This window comes from Alosa sapidissima, chromosome 22, assembly GCF_018492685.1.
Source record: "Alosa sapidissima isolate fAloSap1 chromosome 22, fAloSap1.pri, whole genome shotgun sequence".
In the NCBI taxonomy this organism is placed as follows: Eukaryota; Metazoa; Chordata; class Actinopteri; order Clupeiformes; family Clupeidae; genus Alosa; species Alosa sapidissima.
Genome location: NC_055978.1, coordinates 15,502,103 through 15,522,772, shown reverse-complemented (window position 1 = coordinate 15,522,772; position 20,670 = coordinate 15,502,103). Strand labels below are relative to the sequence as shown.

Below are 20,670 nucleotides of genomic sequence, written 5' to 3'. Positions count from 1 at the left end.
AGAAAACCACAAGAGGGCGCTAAGTATCTGCTCAAATGGACCGTTTTATTCTCCAGTCTGATTCTAGGGTTATAAATGGGAATTAACATCTGAGCATTTGTTTGACAGACCAAATTTGCATACCTTCTATGTGAACATTAGAGAAAAATATACAATACTTATTATACAATAATTTTCATTCTACCACTCCTTTAAGTTTAGACTATTTTAAAAACTGCACAAATAAATATTTTAAGGTGCTGTGGGTGGGTTGTCTTTGTATAGTATGTTGCAAAGGCGTGGTGTGCTTTTGATGTCATAAACCTCTAATCACCTGTCACCTCTGAACGTGTGCAGTAATGAACGTTCATTTAGATAACGTTTGAGTGTAATGGTTTATGCTTTTTTTCCTTCCGCTGGAGAGTAAACCTGGTTTTGTCTGACTTCAACATCCTGTGTTCGTTGCTGGCCTGCTGTTCTCTCTCTGATAGGCCGTAGGTCGGTGATATGGTGGCACTGGTGCCTATAGTCCTACAGTAGATGAAGATTTCCTTTTTAGTCTAGGTTTGGGCTTAATCCATATATTATATATATTCTTTTCTCATGTTGATGTAAATTGTTATTAAATAACAAAGGAAGACCTTTCAGAACTGTTTCATTTCTTTCAGTTTCTTATAGGATTGGTAATGATTGAGCTACTTTATATTCATGACTGTTTATGAGTACGGGTATTTGTTATACTGTTATAGTGTCACATTTAGTTTGTTCTCAGGATGCAATGTGTATCTGGTTCTCATGGATGGCAGCTCTTGTCCACCACTGCACCATAAATGTGAGATGTGATGGTTGGGTAGCGGGCAGGGAACTTTCACACTTCTTTTGTTCCTGCCCTGAGTGTTCCCCTCTGCTGTCTGAGGGTTCATTTCTTCTCTCTTAGAGGGCAGGATAATAATAATATTTAATTAGTGAGATTCTTATTATGTGTACGCGTGTGTAATACATGATTTGTTATGTGGATGTATTGTCATGTGTATATGAGCTGTCATTCAGCATATGCATGTGTTGTCATCTGTGTGTTGAAAGGGCTATTCCAAAATCTTAGGTTAGTAAAATTAACTCAAAGGCTAACCTAAAACTTAAAGGTCTACCACTTATTCTGAGTCAAAAGTAGGGTAAGCAATGTTGGATGACATCACGTTTGTTTATGTTTATGTTTCTTAGCAGACTTCTGTCCAAGACAACTTTACATTAACTTACATTATATTTGAACCAAAGACCAAACTAAATAAACCAGACGGGTAGCTCAATCCTCCTCAGTGCTCCCTGAGAAACTCCACAATGTGTTTTGCTATTGGCTGCCCTCACTTTGTTTGTTGCCAATTGATGGAGCTAGGGCTGTGTAAGAACACCATTTTTTAATAGTCTTCTCAGATAATGTAGAGCTAGCAGATCATGAGGAGATATTCTCTGAATATTACTAGTAGTTACGTGTTAGAAATCGTTTAACATTGCTTACCCTACCTTTAATGTAGCTGAGCTTATCAGTAATCTACATTCTTGGAATGCCCCCTTGGTTTGTATATGTTGATGTGTTTACTTCTGTATCTCCAGTAGATGACTGCAGCTGTTCCCAGCACACCCACCAGCAGGATGATGATAATCAACACAGTGCTGAATGTCTGGACTCTACCACTGAAATGCTTCTTTTTTTCTATAGGTTCAGATCTCCAGTCAACTTATAAAACTTTTTGTTTTCACCAGGACCATTCCACTGAATCTCATCAGGTTTAGTCTGCAGGTCAGTAGAGGAGCAGAGCAGGAGAAAAGACTCTCCTGGGGATCTGGTGATGATCTCATCAGGTTCAGATATTATTCAACCTGCAGAAACAACATAGTACATAAACGCCTTATACTATGGAACACAAAATTAATTATTTGAAAGTGCTCATGAAACATATTTTTTTGCAAGAAATTTGGCAATACTACTTTCACACAAGTGATGGCACCCCTGCAGGTGCACAGACACATAGACACACACACAGACACTCACACACACACACACACACACACACACACACACACACACACACACACAAACACACACACAGCAGGCCCAGGTACAGTTAAGGTACATAGCTCCTACAATTATTACACTCGGGTCCTCCGGGGGTGGTGTTGGAAATTGGATGGCCTTGGTGGAGGGGAGTGAGGAACCGGTGACGCATCGGGCAGTTTTCTGCCGATGTGTCGTCGGTCCTGGCATTACATGTCAACTGGCTGCCTCCCATGTGAAACCAGCTGCGTTGATGACGTTTCACAATTGATGGCCTTTCTTGAAGATTTGTCACTTTCTGATATAAACTGGAGACGAACAAATACAAATATGCAAGACATATTTAAACGTCAAAATTGTCTGTAGTAGGCTTACATGCACTGAACCATGAATGTGCCACCAAAAAAATTAAATAAATACCTATCAGTGCAATATGATGCAATATTCACCATGGCTCCTATTAAATATTCATAACTTGCAAATCTCAATTTATTAATGTCGTCTGTCAGATAGTTTGGAGAAATGCTGTACAATAGATAAATGTACTGCATGTTTAGTAATACAATTCAATCATGTTCACATTATTTATGAAATATACTTTAGCTTGATGGAGTACAAAATTAAAGCTGTGTCTTGCATATCCGGCTCAATTTTTAATGTCTGAATATTTTAGATGTCTATTGAAACTAAGACTAAATATTTCAGTTGGCTATTAACTGTTACTGTCCACTAGAGGGAACTCTCTATCTCTCTCTCTCTCTCTCTCTCTCTCTCTCTCTCTCTCTCTCTTTCTGTCTCTCTCTCCCAAACCTTTACAAACAAATACATTCCCTACATTCTGTGATATGGTGGCACTGGTGCCTATAGTCCTACAGTAGATACATTCCCTTTCAACTGAAAAAAAAAAATCAATCCAAATATATAGAAGTTATATAAACACAATAGGCTTACTGTATATGGAGTGTGCACATTTTTGCTTTATAATCAAGCACTTTCCAGAACTTTGGTGAAGGACTTGGCCCGCACAAATTTGTGTGGGGAGACACTCTCTATTTGCCACTAATAGCATTAGAAAGGGAACACCTGCTTCAAACATAATGATGCTTGTGGGATATCTGAGCAATTATCTAGGATGATATAGTTGTGTGCTCCCGGTCTATCTCTGAAGTTGTTTGGGTTGTCAGGGGAAATAAGTTTGGGTGTTACCCCGAAATCATTAGCAATAACTGGAAAACACATTAAAGCAAACATCTCTCAGGGGTCTCACTATCCTCCCACCACTACTTAGCTATCTCTAGTCCAGTCAAATAAGGCCTAAACAATGTAAGCTATGATGTATAACAGCAACAACAGAATGCCATGATGACAATGATGCCAAAAATCTCATGATTGGCCAAGACTGAGGGAAATCAGTAACTCAAAGAAAAGAAAATCCCTAGCCCAACAAATATTTGACTAATTTGTTTTTTTGTTTTTTTTTTTAAGACAAAAGAGACCCATTTTCTGAAACTAAAGGCATTATAAACTGTAAAAACAGGTCCTGGTTTCAGTTGAGATTATTCAGGGCTGCAAGAAATTTCCCCCCCAAAAGTTGTTCTCTTTTATCGTGGGCAGAATGTGCTCTTTTATTGGGCTTTTACCTTGAGTAGATCTTTTTGGACTTCTATCCTCATTTAGATTTTGATTTAGCAACATGTCATCCTCTAAGTTGCACCCTTTTCATTCATTTTATGACAAAGATTGTAAACAAACCCCTCCAGAGACCAGGTGTAGAGGAACAAAACTCGTGCTCAGAATCCCTGTCTCATTCATCTTCTGAGCTGAGACAATCACTTTGCCGAGAACCTTGGGCATCAGGGCTGCGATTTGCAGCCTGACACTTTCATTCGGCTCCAAGGTGATAACTGTAAAATGATAATGTGGCCATAAAGGCGATGCTCCAGAAGAAATATTGAAACAATAAACTTGCACTGAGCAGAACGATGTCATGTGAAATAAAACACAGCACACACACACACACACACACACACAGACATGAACTGCCACTGTTCAGCTGGCAAATGTGTTTGTTCTCGGGCAGTTAATTAGTGACCAAAAAAATCTATCTCTGATGGTTATTTTATGTTTTAAGAAGTAAATAACAATCTTTGGCTTCATAAAAAAGGCATCTGAAGGCTCCCCACTAAACTCAGGCACCATGTAGAAATGCTCTTCTTTTCATTACTATACTTGCATAGCAAAGCACAGTATTATTTTCCAAACTAGAAAAAGAAGCCAGTTTCATAAATGAATAAGAAACAGCCCCCCTGCGATGCCCCCATTCCATTTGTGTAGCCAGCACCTGAGCGTGTCTCTTTCATATCTGTTTCATGTGCTGTGATTTTTTAATATTTCATTTGCCCCCTCATTAGGAGGGTTGTCACGAGGGCCCTCCGCTTCCAGGGGGCAGACACCTCACGGCTGGGGCGCAGGACCGTGGGCAAACATGCCGCTCACTGCCAGCCACTAATTAACGGTGTGCTGCTGACCCCCCTCACTTTCCTCTCTCTCTCCCCTCTTCTCCTCTTCTTTCCTCTCTCCCTCCATTACCACATTCTGCCTCTCTCACCAATGCCCCCCCCCCCCCCAATGTAATTGGCCTTACGCCAGTCCTGACTGTCCTGGATACAAAGCCAGTGTGTGTTGAACACTGGAAGTGCGCTGAACCTGTGGAAGGGAGTTGAAAAGGTAACAGTTGTGGTAAAAAAATGAAGGTGTTCAGTTCAACTACTCTCTTTTGTCTCTTTTCAATCTATCTTTCTGTCTTTCTCTCCCAGAATCTCTCTTCTTTTTTTCTATCCCTTTCCTCTTCAAGTGTTTCCATCTCTCCCTTCATGCTCACTCTTTCACTCACTTTTTCCTCTGCTCTACCCCTCTAATTCTCACACTATCTGCACACACTTTAGTCTCCACCATAGTTCCCCTCTGTCTTTGCCTTCTATATCTCTGTCTCTCTGTCTGAGTCATGTGCTGCTGCAGACCTTGGTTGCGTCCCGTGGATGCGGGTAGCAGGCTGGGGGAGTGCTGAGCAGGCACACCCTCCTTCACGGTCTGTTCTCTGCCTGACTGATTACAGTCACAAGGGCCCTGCTTTGCCGTTACTGCTGGCCTCTGATCTACTGGGAAGCGGCCACTCTCTCTCCCTGCTCACAGACCTCAGTCCCTAGAGTCTTTCTAGCACTTCCACACTATCTATCTGTCTGTCTGTCTATTTTACCTTGAGTCCTTCTATCTATCTATCTATCTATCTATCTATCTATCTATATATCTATCTATCTGTTTGTCTGTCTGACTTTCTGTCTCTGTGATTCTATTCATTTTCTCTTTCCAGTCACACTTTCTATTCTCCTCTTCAGTCTCCTCTTCTTCTCCCTGTCGTACATTCTGTATGCATCTGAGACTGTTAAAGCCCAAAACATTTTAATAGACAGGAGCGAAAGGACTCGCTGTAAGCTGAGTGCTGTGAGCAGGCAGAGGAGTCACGACACAACCGCGCGCGGCACACCTGACATGAAACACTAATGAGCGCAGCTGGCAGGCCCGCTGTTTTCCCGCTGACGACCAGTTCCCAATCGTCAGAGGTGCGCTAAATTCACCCCGCCCCCCACTCTCTCTCTGCCTCTCGACTCTGATAGAACAGTTACTGTTGTTTACTCACAACTTCCCACTGCCATGGCCTCTAACTGTCGATCTCTTTATGGTGATTGGAACTGTATGACCATTAATTAGTTTCAACTTCATTACGTTTCCTTGGAAAACATGGGCACGCCACATCCAAATAACATGCTCTAACAGTAGTAATCTGGCAAGTAGGCAAGCTGTCTGAAATGTGAAAATGATATGAGAGCTCAGGAAAAGGAAAACAAGTTTTCTCTTTTTTTCCCCCAAAGTAGGCCTACTATGTTCGTTTTGATTTTACAATGCATTTGCACACAAGTGTGCATTTTGTGATCCAAATTCCTCTTGTGTAAGCTTTAGTTACAGACTGGAAGTAATCACAGCTGAGAAAATGAGCTGGCAACCAAACAGAACAAAACGCTGTTTAAGAAGGGCAAAAAATGAATGTCGAGGAATGGACAGATGCGAGCAGGCTTTTCAGGCACGTGTGTCCCACACACCGCCGTAATCGTCAGGACATCTGCTAAATAGATTCTCATAATACGCTTGACGTGATTGCTTTTTGATTCGGCAATACAAACCTGTGCTTTTCCCCGTGGCGCAAGTTTATGTATGTCGTAATATCGACGACTGTGAGTATAATTTAACATCGTATTAACCGAGATAGCACAGCCGCACAAAGTTGATGGCCATGCCCCAGTATGCCCAAGACAAGGGGCTGCAAGATAAAAATGGGTCACTGTTCAGAATGATGTTATTAATCGCGCTCTCCACAGGTGCTGCAAATAGCGAAGTCAGGACCACGGAGAGCGCCAATCAACAGTAGGCTGGCGGTTGATGAGCGAGGCGTTAACGCAAGCCCAGGGGCAATCTACTCTGTGATTCATTGAACTGTTTATTTGCCCTCTTTCCCCCACTGCGACCCGCTTTCAGAATTTAAGACTGACTGGCGCCGTCTCCTCCAACCGCTCGGCTCAGAGCCAAGATCTGGCCAGTAAGGAGAGGCTCCTCGCTAGTCGAGGGCTGTCCGCGGCCATGCATGCAGCGTCTGCCATCAATGGCTACATTTACTCAGAAGCTTGTGCTATTTCTGCATAAGAGGCTTACCTAATCCCAGTTGCAACATCCAGCCTTTCAGCAAAGTCCAAATCTGGATCGACTGTTGTGATATGAATCAGAAATCACGTGCGTAAGAGGGGAGGGGGGCTGAGTTGTCATGCAGCTGCTTCGCTTGGCTAAGTTTCCTCCGTTTGCAGAGCGGCTACTCTTCAACTAGAGAGTGTCGGGCACTATAGAGAGGCGAGGAGGTGCTGAACAAAAGAGGACGCACTTCGATTGAGTCGGCGCAAAGTTTGGCGAGTAGGCTGCCCGCGGTGGGGCATGTGCATCTAAGCGCCAGGCGGAATCGAAAGGGACTCTGCACCGCCACCGCCGAGCCTAGGCTACATGCAGCAACAGCAGCAGCGGCGGCGCTCGCAGGAACTCAATGGCGAAACTCAGGGTCTCTTATGAGTATTCGGAGGCGGAGGACAAGAGTATTCGACTCGGGCTTTTCCTCATCGTCTGCGGCATCCTATCGCTGTTCATCTTGTGCTTCTGCTGGCTCAGCCCCACCCTGCAGAGCTTGCAGAGCAAGCCAGCAAATTGCACCGTGATCTCCGTGCGGCGCCTGGACGAGTCTTTCGAGTGCGTTTTCACGTGTGGCACCGATTGCAAAGGCACGTCGCAGTACCCGTGTCTCCAGATCTTTGTGAATAACTCTGAGTCCAATTCCGTGGCTCTCTTGCACTACGACGAGCAACAGCTGGTGCTGAACCCAAAGGTCAGTTTTTAAACTGTGTACAACTTCAACCTGTTGAGGTCTAAGGTGTTTTTTCCCAGACAGCTGGGGTCATCTTGATTAGAAAGCCTGAGCTTACTTGGAGGGAGTGTAAGATTCTTTCTGAGTTTTACTTGCTTTAGCTGAGATGTAGTTGTTCAAAAATGCACATTTAGATATATTTAGGTACTAGGCTACTGAATACACTGTAAAAAAGGAAAAATAGTTGATGGCCAAGTCATAGGTCATAAGCTTGGAGCGCATAATCAAATTAGAAACATAAACTTGTTACTTAACCTATCTTCAAAATCACAGTTATATTCTTTCGGCTGTTTAGCCCATGCACTTTTACCTTATTAAGGTATTTAAAAAAAATCCAAAGTGATTTACAAAATATTAGACAAAAAAAGTGAAGAAGGTAATATTACTGAATTGACACTGCATATGTTTAGGATTAAGAGACCTTATCAGAACAAGGCAGTTTGAGAGCTAGGGATAGTTTTAAATGCAGTGTAGGTGTCCTGTCAGTCTCAGACTTGTCAACAGTTCAGAGTGATTCACATAATAGAGGGTGAATTGGCAATAATTTCACAAACTATAAGAAGAGATATTTACTGCAGTGCTTCTGTGACTTGCATCAAGTAGTTTCAGAGTGTGCACTTAGGCTGCGTCTTCAAAGAAGCGCTTCCAGAGTGAATTGAATATGAAAGGTTTGTGGTGTGGGACACTTCGATACCCAATTAAGTGAAAACTATTATTCCAAGAATGCACCTTTTCCCAGAGCATGAGGTCTGACAGGCATTTTCCTTAATAATAGTAATAATAATAGTAACCATTACTTTTTGATTCGGTATTTATAAGAACTGAGACTGTTTTGGGCTAGTGCTTGTACTGCACTGTTTGACCCTGGGTGAACTCAGAGCTCTCCTCCCTTGGGCTGGAAATTCAAGCCTTTGGAGTGTCTCCCTCTCAGAAGGCAAACCCTCTTTTACACACAAACTCTCTCTCACACACACACTCACACACACACACACACACACACACACACACACACACACACACACACACACACACACACACACACACACACACATACTACGACTTGCCACTGTTCTCTGAGGCACCATGGTAACCAAACCACAACTTTCCGTTAGCTCGAACAGGGATCTCTATTTTTGCTTCTATGGCAACATTGAGCAACAGTACCCTATTATGTTTTGTTCAGTTTTTAAAAAAAAATAGAATAAAATACAAAGAACAAAATGGTACCTTTCCTTGAAGGTAACAGGTTTGTTTAGCTAGTCCTCCGACTGCTGGCGTAGGGAGCAAGAGAGCCACTGACCTGATGTTCATTTCATTCATCGCATCGGGTCGTTCCTGCTCTCTCATGCAACCCTATGTGCTGTGAACAAGCTACACTTTAGAATATCAATGCTCTTTTAATGTTGTCTGCAGCCATTAGCAAGGTAATCAACTCTTTCATCTCCTATATATGATTAATTTTTGTCAATCCTACATCCATTTATCATACTATGTAGATCATAACCATAAGTACAATTTATTTGTTGCTGCAGAAATGGAACTGCATTTTTAGATTTTATTTTTATTTATTTATTTTTTACAAATTTGCACAACCTCTATTTTCATTTATATTGACACTAGCATTTAACTGAATAAACCTTGTGAGGGTTTCAGTTATCGATTTTAGAAATGTTGTCCAGAACTCCAGGAGCTGATGCTTTCACCACAGGAGTACAAATATATGCAAGGAGGAACACTCATGAAACTAGGCCAAGTAGTAGCCCAGCATGACACATCAAATTACAATCTAAAAGCCCTGATTACACCATGATAAAGTATTGACATCCCACTTCAAGTAATTATCCAGCCAGCCCTTGATCATAAATATCAGTCATTGATTTAGAAGCCAGAGGAGGATGATTGAGTCGTTAGACTCTCAGTGCAGGAGGGGATTGATGCGCTTGAGTGAGTCATGGTTTGAGGCTTGTGAGCTCTTTGGGGTGGTTATTTTATTTATTTTTTTTATTGTGCGATAGAGTTCCCTGGAACATGGCACAATTTACAAAACTTTAGTGTGTTAAAACTGTAGAGTAAAAGTCAATTTGATTAACCTGTAAATGGACAGATCTATAGTGGAGCTCCCATGCAGAGGAAGCAGTCTTTAGTGGATGTGTCTGTAGAGGAGAACGCCAAGTACCTTCGGGTTTCGCAATTACTGCAACTGCACTGAGTGTTCCTCTAACTTCCTCCAGGCTTTTAGGATAAGGTGACACCAAGGTCACTGATTCAGAATTATGGCAGCACATATCCTGTGGAAAAAAAATGATAAAAATAGACCTTACATTTCAAAATTATTTGGATCAATAAAAAAGTCTGGTAAATGAAGACTGTATGAATGAAATGAACACAATGTGCACTCAGCTCAGACTGCTGGGATTATAACCAGGAAACTCTCTGTGGTGATGAGTTCGTTCAGTCATATCTCTGGTGGGTCAGTCAGCATACCCCAGACCACACTAGTATGGCTGCCGTCCAAGAGGTTTGCCACATTTTGACCCATTTTCCTGAAAAGTTGCTGTTGAAAATGTGGATTGTTGGAAATGGACATTTGTGCTCATGTTACACGGGCCTCCACACGAGAAAAGTTATTCTTGTGTTCCCACTGAGTTTAGAGCAGTTGATTTATCGTGACTATGAAGCTTCACGCTGCCAGTTTTAAGTTTGATGAGCTATGTGCTGATTCAATCACTCTCTATATTATTTGGATGGCACTCATTAGCAATGCTCCCTAACCCAAAGGAAATCCATCAAAGTGTCTGTCTGCACACCCTAATCAACACAGTCAATAATTAGTCAGACAGGACCAGAACTTTCCATATGTGGCAGACAGTGCCAGAAGCAAGCTCTGCCACAAACGCAACACACACGTCTGATACTGACACATCTCCCCACTAATATGAGGCTCAAATACGGCCTTCGCTCAGAGTACACATCCAAACTCTGCTCTCTAACTCACAGCCTGTACGCTGGAGTTCTACACCCTTCTAAAGGTGCAGCCGTCGATGAGAGTACACATCCACTCTCCTCTCAGTCTAACTCACAGCCTGCATACTGTGGTTACACGACCTTCTAAGGGTGCAGTCTGTGAAAGACGGCTCAAAAGTGGCTATGCATTTCAGAGAAGCTTGGGAATGGAGTAATGAGTAGAGGAGGAGGTGGAGGAGGAGTGGTTTGGTCAGTCAGTGAGGAAGGTGAGGTGGTGTTTTTGAATGAGATTAGGGAGACAGGAGGAGGGGGGGTAGGTTCTGAACCGGAGGCAGGAGTGCAGGCAGGCTGGTGCGGTGTGCTGCGGTGCAGTGCGGTGAGGTGAGGTGGCATCCACCCAGCTGATAATGAGCTGCTCCTCACAGCCCCGCAGGATCAGCACCTGATTACGCCACCTGTGGAGGGAGACTTGACATGTCTGATTCTCTCTCTCTCTCTCTCTCTCTCTCTCTCTCTCTTTTTCTCTCTGTCACACACACACAAACTCTCTCTTTTTTTTCTTTCTCCCTGTCTCTCTTATACACACACACATACACACATACTTGCTAGTAAAGCTTGCTCACACACACACACACACACACACACATTCTCTCTTCCTCTCTTTCTGTCATTAAATCCCTCCTTAGAGGTGTGTCAAATGGCAGTGTTCATTATAAATTATTGTCAAAACAAGCGTTCATCTTAAACACGCGCATGCTTATGTTCAGTATACCCTTATTATATTAATAGAAGTCCAGGTGTTTATGTTAACTCCAGGTAGCCTGGCAGCTGTTTGTCAAAAGTGGGGCCTACATCTCTCAGAGCAGGACTTAAAATCATTCCTCTAGTGACCACACACTCATAAATACACATCTGTGCCTGTCCACCACTCACCACTCCCCCCCTGAACACACACGCACACACATTTGTGCGCTTTGCTCGTTGCTATGGTAATGAGGGCAAGCGTAACCGGCCTGCATTAATTGACTGGCGTTTGGCTCAGACAGGTCTGTGCTATTTATAACACCAGGAAGAGTGGGGTGGGGTGGGGGGCAAGGGAGGGGTGCAACATGAGTGAGTGAGTGAGTGAGAGTGAGATTGACTGGGCAAGTGAGTGATTCGGCGATTGAGTGAGTGAGAGAGTGAATGAACAAGTGAGCAAGTAATTGAGTGAATGAGTGAGTGAGCAAGGGAACAGGTGAGCAAGTGACAGGGTGAGGAAGTGAACAAAGGTGGATGAGTAAGTGAGTAAGATCAGGGATGTAATGGAGGCTAAACGCACGGAAACACGGTTTACGCACCCCCTGAAATTCGGAAATAGCGTTTACGCACCTCTAAATTGTGTTTATCCACCTTTAAATAGCATACCACCCTTAAACAATTCTAAATTAAGTATGTTTTACAATTGTCTATAGTTTCATATTGTTAGTTTCATATTGTTGAATCTGGCCTGTGCAACACAGTTTAACCATATTGCGCTGCATTATGGTGTCAGTTACCAATCGTCTTGCAGCAGCATCAAAGATTAGTCACACGAGTTTGGATAATGAATGGATTGTTAAAATGGATATACAACGATTTCTGAAGCTTCAAGACAGCATCCCTCCTACTGACTCTGCCAGAAAATGGCCTTGACAAGCCCAAAGTGAGTGAGCCCCAGAAACAATACAAAACTTTTTTTGAGGTTAAAGGTGCTGTAAGCGATGTTGGGTAACGTCATCTCTGTTGACGTTTAAACAAAACAGAGAACTAGCTCGCTACTCCCTCTCCCTCCTTCCTCCTCTATTGAAACTCTCCTAAACGCGCATCTCGTCAGTGATTGGATGGAACAGTTTGTTATGTTTATATGGTACAGGTTGGACCGGGTTGTTTTGCTGTCCACAGTTTTTTTTTACAGTGTATTGAGGGCAGGCAACTAGCAGATGGTGAGGTGATGTTTTCTGAATGTGACAAAAAATGTTTTAGCTCAGAAACCGCGTAACATCACTTAGAGCACCTTTAATTTGGGGCGTGGTAGATTCATGCCACTGAGTCAACAAGGCACGGCGTTGATATTATTAGGTACCTTTAATTTGGGGCGTGGTAGATTCATGCCACTGAGTCAACAAGGCACGGCGTTAATATTATTAGGTTACTTCAGACACGTGTTCAGTATTAGGTCAATAAACTTAAAGGTGTATGCATGGGCGTAGGTTTAGGGTGGGACGCTAGGGACTAGTCCTAATCAATATTTTGAGATGACAAAAATGTCCCCACCAATATTTTAGCGAACTCCTTTGTGCTATTCTGACGGCCGACAGTAAAAGAAACACATTTGATTGGCTGAAACCGAAGGGGGGTTATCTGACACGCACAACAGCGTCAAAGCATAGCATAGGCCGGGGTCATCCCTATGTTCCACAGGTCCTATGTTCCCCGGGTCCTATGTTCCCTGCACGGGGTTAGGGTTAGGGTTATGGTTAGGGTTTTAAAAAAGGGTCCTATGTTCCCCGGTTTTATACAAAGCGGGGAACATAGGACCCGGGGAACATAGGACCCGGGGAACATAGGTACGCTCCCGCATAGGCCTACTTCACTTTGTGGTGACACTGGCAGAAAACTGAGCGAGTGTGTCGGTATAAGTTATCAGGGATGTCTACCAATACATAACCCTAAAAGGCCAGTGTGAAAGATTTGTAATATTCCCTTTGCCCTTCAGCATGCACATTTTGCCCCTTTTGGTGCTTTGTAGATCAGCTATGCCACCAAAGAAGAAAAGGAACATTCAAAGCTTTTTCATTATGCAGAGTCTAATAGGCAAAGTAACTAGCCATACAAACTGGCAACTGGTGACCAGGCTTTCAAATGCGGATTTTACTGTGGAAAATAGCATTAACTGTTAGGATATTACCTAGGATATTGTCACAGCTAAACCTAGCTTTTGTAATCTTTCAGCCAAGGTTAGGAGTCATGTTGAATAGGGGTGTGCCGCACAGACAGTCGCATAAAGCACAGAATAGAAGTCACCATGTCATTGACTGTTAATTGGGCTACCAATCTTGCACTCGCAATAAACAATGGATCCGAGACATTTTCCTGTTTCTGTATTCTGTTTAGGCTAATCTATTTGTGAATGTAGCCTGCACAATGCAAAGAAATAAAACATAAACTATGGTACATTTCCATACTCATAGAAATGAACATCGCGAGACACTTATCTCATCTATGATCTCATCCCAGAAAGATTTTCTTTTACTTTGACTTGTTTATTTGAGCATTAATTTTATCTAGGGCTGTCAAAATAACTGATTTATTTCGATTAATTAATTTGAGAAAAAATAACTGATTAAAAACCCCGAGCCGTTTTAGTCAGTAAAAATTAGACTGTAAAATGAATGGATAGAAGAAAACGTGCTGCCTGGATCATTGATTGGAACATTTACTTTTGAAAAATGGCCTGATGGTGTTGATAAAAAATAAAGTGTTGAAAAGAAAGTCCTCTGCAATGTCTGCAGCAAGGAATTTGCATATCACCGGAGTTCATCAACTCTATAGTCGCACATCAATGCAAAGAAATAAGTGTTGACATATTAGCATATTAGCATATTAGGTCATATCATAGATTATTATACCAATTATTTGAACAGTGAAAAAAATAGAAAAAAGAGTTTTTGAACTTTAATGTCACTAATGCGGATTATTCAATGATTCATTTGAATTTAAATATTTAAAATACTTTCACAGCAAAAATTATATATGCGATTAATTTAGATTAATTAATCACAGAGTATGTAATTAATTAGATAAATTTTTTTAATCGGTTGACAGCCCTAATAATTTTATCTAATGACATAGCAAACATGATGAATTGAATCTACATATCCTTGCACTATGTGAAACTATTTTCCACTAGCCTAAAACCGTGAGACTGAGTTGCGTTACGTTCCTCTTAAAGTGACAGGCACTCAATTAGACTTACAGACCACAAATGTGATGATATTAAAGAAGAGTTATCATTTAAATATCAATATGATGTATTCAAATTACTAAATATGTTTAGCTAGTAATAACAATAAAAAGTTCATATGAATTCCAAAATATGAAAACCTATGACAACCATCACTTTCTGTGTGTTTGTGGAGGGTCAATCAAATTCTATGATTGCCACTGATGTAAATGATCACACAATATTCAATATTACTGATGGCGTCAAGGTGGTGGGGGCCCCCAAACCAAATATTTTTTTTAAAAATCGCAAAAGGACGACAAAAGTATCGAAAAGACGGCCAAAAGTATCGAAATCGAGATTTTTCACTTGCTATTGGTATTGAAACAATAATGTTGATATTGTGACAACAGGAGTTGGGGATGTGTCCCCACCAAAGCTGAGACCGAACCTACGCCCTTGGGTGTATGTAGGCTATAGCATTCAGACTGGACTCTGACATACTTACTGCATGCTAAATAAATTGCTATATTAATTTATTATAGGTAGTATGTCTAAGATTTCATATTTCTTACTTTTTATGGTGATTAGGCCATTCTGACATACTGACTACATTCTGACGTTTTTGTTGTCTCTTTATTGTGATTTAATAAACTTTATAAACTTCAAGCATATTTATTCCTTCTGGAGTTAGCAATGAACTTAGATTACAGTAATGTAGGAATTGAATAGTGATTGTGTGGCCTATGAGGGACACCCAGTGATACCCTTATGGTACCCAAATGGTAGCCAATAGCGATGTGGTCAGGATACACACCGGTATACCGTAATGCGCCTTACTGGTGACTGCGTTGTGTTCCGCCTGATCACAGAATTTATAGTTTATAGAGTGAGTGAGTGAGTGAGTGAGTAAGTGAGTGAATGAGTGAGTGAGATGGTGGGTGGGCAATGCCTGTGGAGAGGGTCTACTCCTCTGGCAAAGCCCCTCTAATAGCCTGACATGAGGAGTAGATGGATGAGCCACATTCACTTTCCCTGCCCAGCCCCCCTCCCCCTCCATGTTTTGTCTTCTGTCTCTTTGCCTCGCTCTCTCTCTCTCTCTCTCTCTCTCTCTGCCTCTCTCTCTCTCTATCTCTTCAGTCTCTGTCTGTCTCTGTCGGTTTATCTCTATGTCATCTGTCTATCTCTCTCTCTCTCTTACACACACTCTCTCTCTCTCTAGTATGACCATCTCTGTTGCTATCATTCTTTCTTTACCTGTCCGTCTTTCTCCAACTCCCTATCTCTCTCTCTCTCTCTCTCTCTCTCTCTCTCTCTTGCATTCTTTCTTTCTCTTGCACTTCCTCTCTCCCTGTCTCTTTCTCTCTCCCCCCATCTCATCTGTCTTATATTCCCTCTTGGGCTTGCCAGAGCACCACGCCTCCCCATAAACGCCTTTAAAGAGAGGTGTTGATTCTCCGCACCACGGCCTGGCGTCTGACCTACAGATTACAAGACCCACGCTCAATCACTTACACGAGGGGGTCAGACACTCCTGGCCAGCTCTAATTGACCCAGGATAATAAGGTGCCGCAGCTATTGGATCCTGCTGCAGTTCACTTTGAGTCATAATGGAGGACGTGTTGCAGTCGCAGCGAGCGAGGGAGGTGGTGATGGTGCACAGGGTTGGTGGTGGTTTGTCAAGTGAGCGACTGGGGGCCCCTGTATCTACAGACTCTCATAATAGGGCCTGTCTGCTCTGTCAGCCGCTGAGAAGGCTCAATCGGAGCCCGTAATTGGACGGATGTTCCTGTCCACTTGCATTTTTGTCTCATCGCACCCCGACTGTAGCCAAAGGCGAGGTGGCCGTGACTGGACTAGATGATTGCCAGTCAGAATGGGAGGGAGGGAAAAGTGGTGTGTGTCTGTGTGTGTGTGTGTGTGTCTGTGTGTGTGTGTGTGTGTGTGTGTGTGTGTGTGTGTGTGTGTGTGTGTGTGTGTGTGGTGGGGGAGGCTCCATTCTCAGTGAAATGGCAAAGTGCTTCTTCTGCGGGGCTGCAAATGTGGCGAACACACATTGTACCAGGGCCCCTGGAAGAAGGCAATCAAATGGTCATTTCCTTTCCCCAGCTGTCCACACCACATTAAATCCACCCTGGAGCAGAAATGAATGCTGGATCATAGTATAGCCACTGTACCTACAGGCCTTAATACCTTTTACTGTGTATATATGGTCTCTGGCCACAGACAATTCAGAGGGGATTCAGCCTTGAACCACGGGGCTGAGAATTTTTGTTTTGTTATGACACTCTCAAGAAGTGATTGAATGCTGTGGAACGGTTTTAGCCCTCTCTGATTTGAAATGTATGTCACGAACCCTCTTAATGTGCCAGGGCTTGTTAAAAGCTCATTTGTGAGGCCTGGAGAATGGATTTAAACAAATATTTCAGGGTTCATTTGAAAGTCCATTCAAAGCCGTCTCACAAAAAAACTGTAATTGCAAGACTATTATTATTCATGCCCAGAAGAGTTTATTATAAAGCATAAATGTGTCCCATTTTATTTATTTTATTTTAGTATTATTTGGAAGTGTAGCACCAGAGAGAGCTTTTGTAATGGATTCTCTATCAGCAGACTGTGTTGAAAGGTCCATTCTGAAGCGGTCTGTTTGGACTGAAAGGTTCTGACCCGTTGGGATGGGGCTCGATGCAGCGACAGGGTGTGAACACACTTTGCATATCTGTACCAAGGTCTGGTAGGGAAAGCAAACACAGACATGAACCAGGTAGAGAAACAATAGTGGCGTTTGTTTGTCTGTTTGTTTGTTTTTTAGGAAAAGTGGACAAATCGGTCACCCCTGCGACTTCTATTTATTTATCTATAAGAGGTAAAAAAAGTGATGTGGGCAGTTGTCGCACTGGCTGCCCCTTGGTCTTACAAGGTCATCTGGGGATTATTTGAACAACTTTATTAGAAACAGCCAAATCTGAGGCTCCTGTTCAAGAGATTATACATGGCTCTCCCCCCACACACATACAACAACAACATCAATAAAAATCATTCCTCAAATCTAGACATCAGGTCTAGCAGACTCAGACGCAGACTCTCCCAGTATCCCCAAATCTCTTCTGTTATGAGAGAGCAAGGCTGTGCCCTGTCGTGTTGTTCTGGGGCTTTTAGGGCTGTCAAAATAACTGATTAATTTCGATTCATTAATTTGAGAAAAAATAACTGATTAAAAAAAATAACGCAGATTAATCGATTCCGTATGACCTTTGACCCCAAGCTGTTGTAGTCTAACCATTAGACTGTAAAAAGAAGGAGAGAGAAGAAAATGTGTTGCCTAGATCATTGATTGGAACATTTACTTTTAAAAAACGGCCTGATGGTGTTGATTAAAATAAAGTCCTCTGCAATGTCTGCAGCAAGGAATTTGCATATCACCGGAGTTCATCAACTCTAAAGTCGCACATCAATGCAAAGAAATAGTGTTGACATTGAGGGGAGTGTTAATTTATTTTCATTGTGTCCCCTAGGTTATATCTGTGGCCTGAAATACCTTGTATATGAAAAACTTCTTTCCGAAGCTCTTTTGAATTTATTTCCTCAGCATATTAGGTCATATCATAGATTATTATGGCCATTATTAAAATAATAATAAAAGAGTTTTTGAACTTTAATGTCACTAATGCTGATTATTCAATGATTAATTTGAATTAAAATATTTAAAATACTTTCACAGCAAATATTATATATGCGATTAATTTAGATTAATTAATCACAGAGTATGTCATTAATTAGATACATTTTTTAATCGATTGACAGCCCTAGTTTATTTTGTTCCAGTGAAATGGAGAATGTATAACAGTGAAAGAAAGAAATCTCCACTGAATGCGCTTGGTGGATATTAAAAGCTATATCTCTCTCTAGCTCATTCGGCGCTTTGAATGAGAGGTCTTGTCTGGGTTGCATTACATTAATAAAACAAAATCACCAGCAGACGAGTGCCGGTGCTCTCCAAGCAACTGTCACCATGGCACCCAGACAGAGGTCATAGATGGGTATACTACTGTTCCAGTATCATTATGAACACATTAACCCCACTACACACTCTACACGCTCATCTAGTCCCACAATGCACAGGCTAATCTCTAATTGAGGCCTTGAGTGTTAGTGTGTATGTGTGTGTGTGTGTGTGACGGTGAGTGTGTGTGTGTGTTTCTGTTTCTGATGAGCTTAATACAGGTGTTTTCAATGAGATGATCCAGTTGAGAATAGCTGTAGCCAGAGTCTGTTCTTCAGGGTCTCTGTACAATTGACAGCAGCAAGTCTCAGAGGCAGGGCTGAGGCCTTGGTCAGTAGACTATATCAGCGCGTGCCCTGGGGTCGCCTGTGGTCACTAGGTCCTGGTCTCCAAATGCTCACTGCTGGTTTTTAAATTACCTATGAGATCTCATGTGGCCTCTTTCCACTGACAAGCCCAAACAGGCCTAAAGTGAAGCAGCAACTGCTAATAGGTGTTGAGATAGCTTTCAAATGTTATTCTTCAGATGGCTCTCTCGTCCCTGCTTATCTGGGGGAGTGTCAGACAGCTCACGGGAAGTCGCCAGAACAAACAGAAGCCCTCAGAGGCCCCTGTGTCTTGTGTGTTCTGCTTACCCACTCAATAACACACAAACACAGTGGCCCCTGTGTCTTGTGTGTTCTGCTTACCCACTCAATAACACACAAACACAGTGGCCCCTGTGTCTTGTGTGTTCTGCTTACCCACTCAATAACACACAAACACAGTGGCCCCTGTGTCTTGTGTGTTCTGCTTACCCACTCAATAACACACAAACACAGTGGCCCCTGTGTCTTGTGTGTTCTGCTTACCCACTCAATAACACACAAACACAGTGGCCCCTGTGTGTGTGGTGCAGTGGGTTTGAGGGCTGTGAGCAGGTATGGCTGTAAAGGGCTGTTCCCTGCAGCTTCTTTGGTAGCCTGGGGGTGAGCTCTGTGTGTGTGTGAGTCTGTGTCAGTGTGTGTGTGTGTGTGTGTGTGTGTGTGTGTGTATGTATGTGGGGGGGGGGGGGGGGGGGATTTGCTGGAAACGTCGGTGCAGATTGTTTTTTTGATTGGTGCCCTGGGCGAGTCATTTGTACTTGCTGTATCTGTCTCATCAGAGACTTCGCACTTCAGTGTTTCTCTCTGTCTCACTGCCGCCTCTCCCATCAACAGCCTGGCAGGCACCCTTTCAGACACGCACACACACACACACACACACACACACACACACTCACACACACACACACACACACACATGCAACATAATTGGGAATAGCAATAAATGCTCAGCACGCACACACACACACGCACACACACACACACACACACACACACACACACACACACACACACACACACACACACACATGAAAGAAGATAAGCAATACATGTGTATAAATATATAGCACATTGTTCAAAAGTGTCCTGACCTCATATTTCACTCAGGGCCAAGTGCTTACTTCCATCTTCCAGCAGGTCAGAGGCCAGGAGAGAAAAGCAGGTGGGAGAAAGAGACAGCGAAGGAAATCTACCATTAAAGTGATGAACTGAGAGACATGGAGAGAGAGAGGAAGAGAGGGATGTCTAAAGATTAGAAACAAAAGTGGCTCAATGGCTCCTTCAGCATCATCGAACCCAAAGACATCCTGTCCAGACAGCCAGGAGAGAGAGAGAGAGAGAGAGAAAGAAAGAAATAGAATGAGAGAGAGAAAGAAACAAAGAGAAAGAGAGAGAGGGAGTCAGTTATCTGCACTCCCAGGGAAAATGCCTTTCATTTACTCGCTTAGTCAGAGTCCATTGACTTTGAATGCTGTGTACTTTGCACAGCCACGACCACAGCCCATCTCTTCCATACAAATGATCCCACTCAGAAATGAGGGCTGTCACTAAACAAATGGGAGGCTGCTAAAGCGAAGTGGAAGAGAGAGAGAGAGAGTTCTAGAATGAAAGAGGGTTATGAGGGGAGAGGAGAACTCACTACCCCAAAACCTTGTTAAAACATTCCAAACAACCACAACCAGTTTGAGCTGATAAAGCCTATGCCATGCTGGTGATATAATTGGCAAAAGTCAGACTGTATGCCTTGGAACACAGAACTGTATAGAGCAGATCCTGGATGGCTAGTGGTTCTAATTTCTACCATACAGTATGGCTACCATCAAA

The 20,670-nt window shown here is 42.7% G+C and overlaps 1 protein-coding gene across 1 annotated transcript in view; it reads left to right on the top strand.

Annotated features, from left to right (window-relative positions):
- The first annotated feature begins 6,723 nt into the window (after positions 1-6,723).
- The window catches only part of LOC121697140 (calcium-activated potassium channel subunit beta-4-like), a 28,899-nt gene continuing 14,952 nt past the window's right edge, over positions 6,724-20,670 (top strand). The window contains exon 1 of the mRNA XM_042078470.1: positions 6,724-7,511. Coding sequence (XP_041934404.1) covers positions 7,176-7,511 — 336 coding nt within the window. The 5' untranslated portion in view covers positions 6,724-7,175. The remainder of the gene's footprint in view (positions 7,512-20,670) is intronic.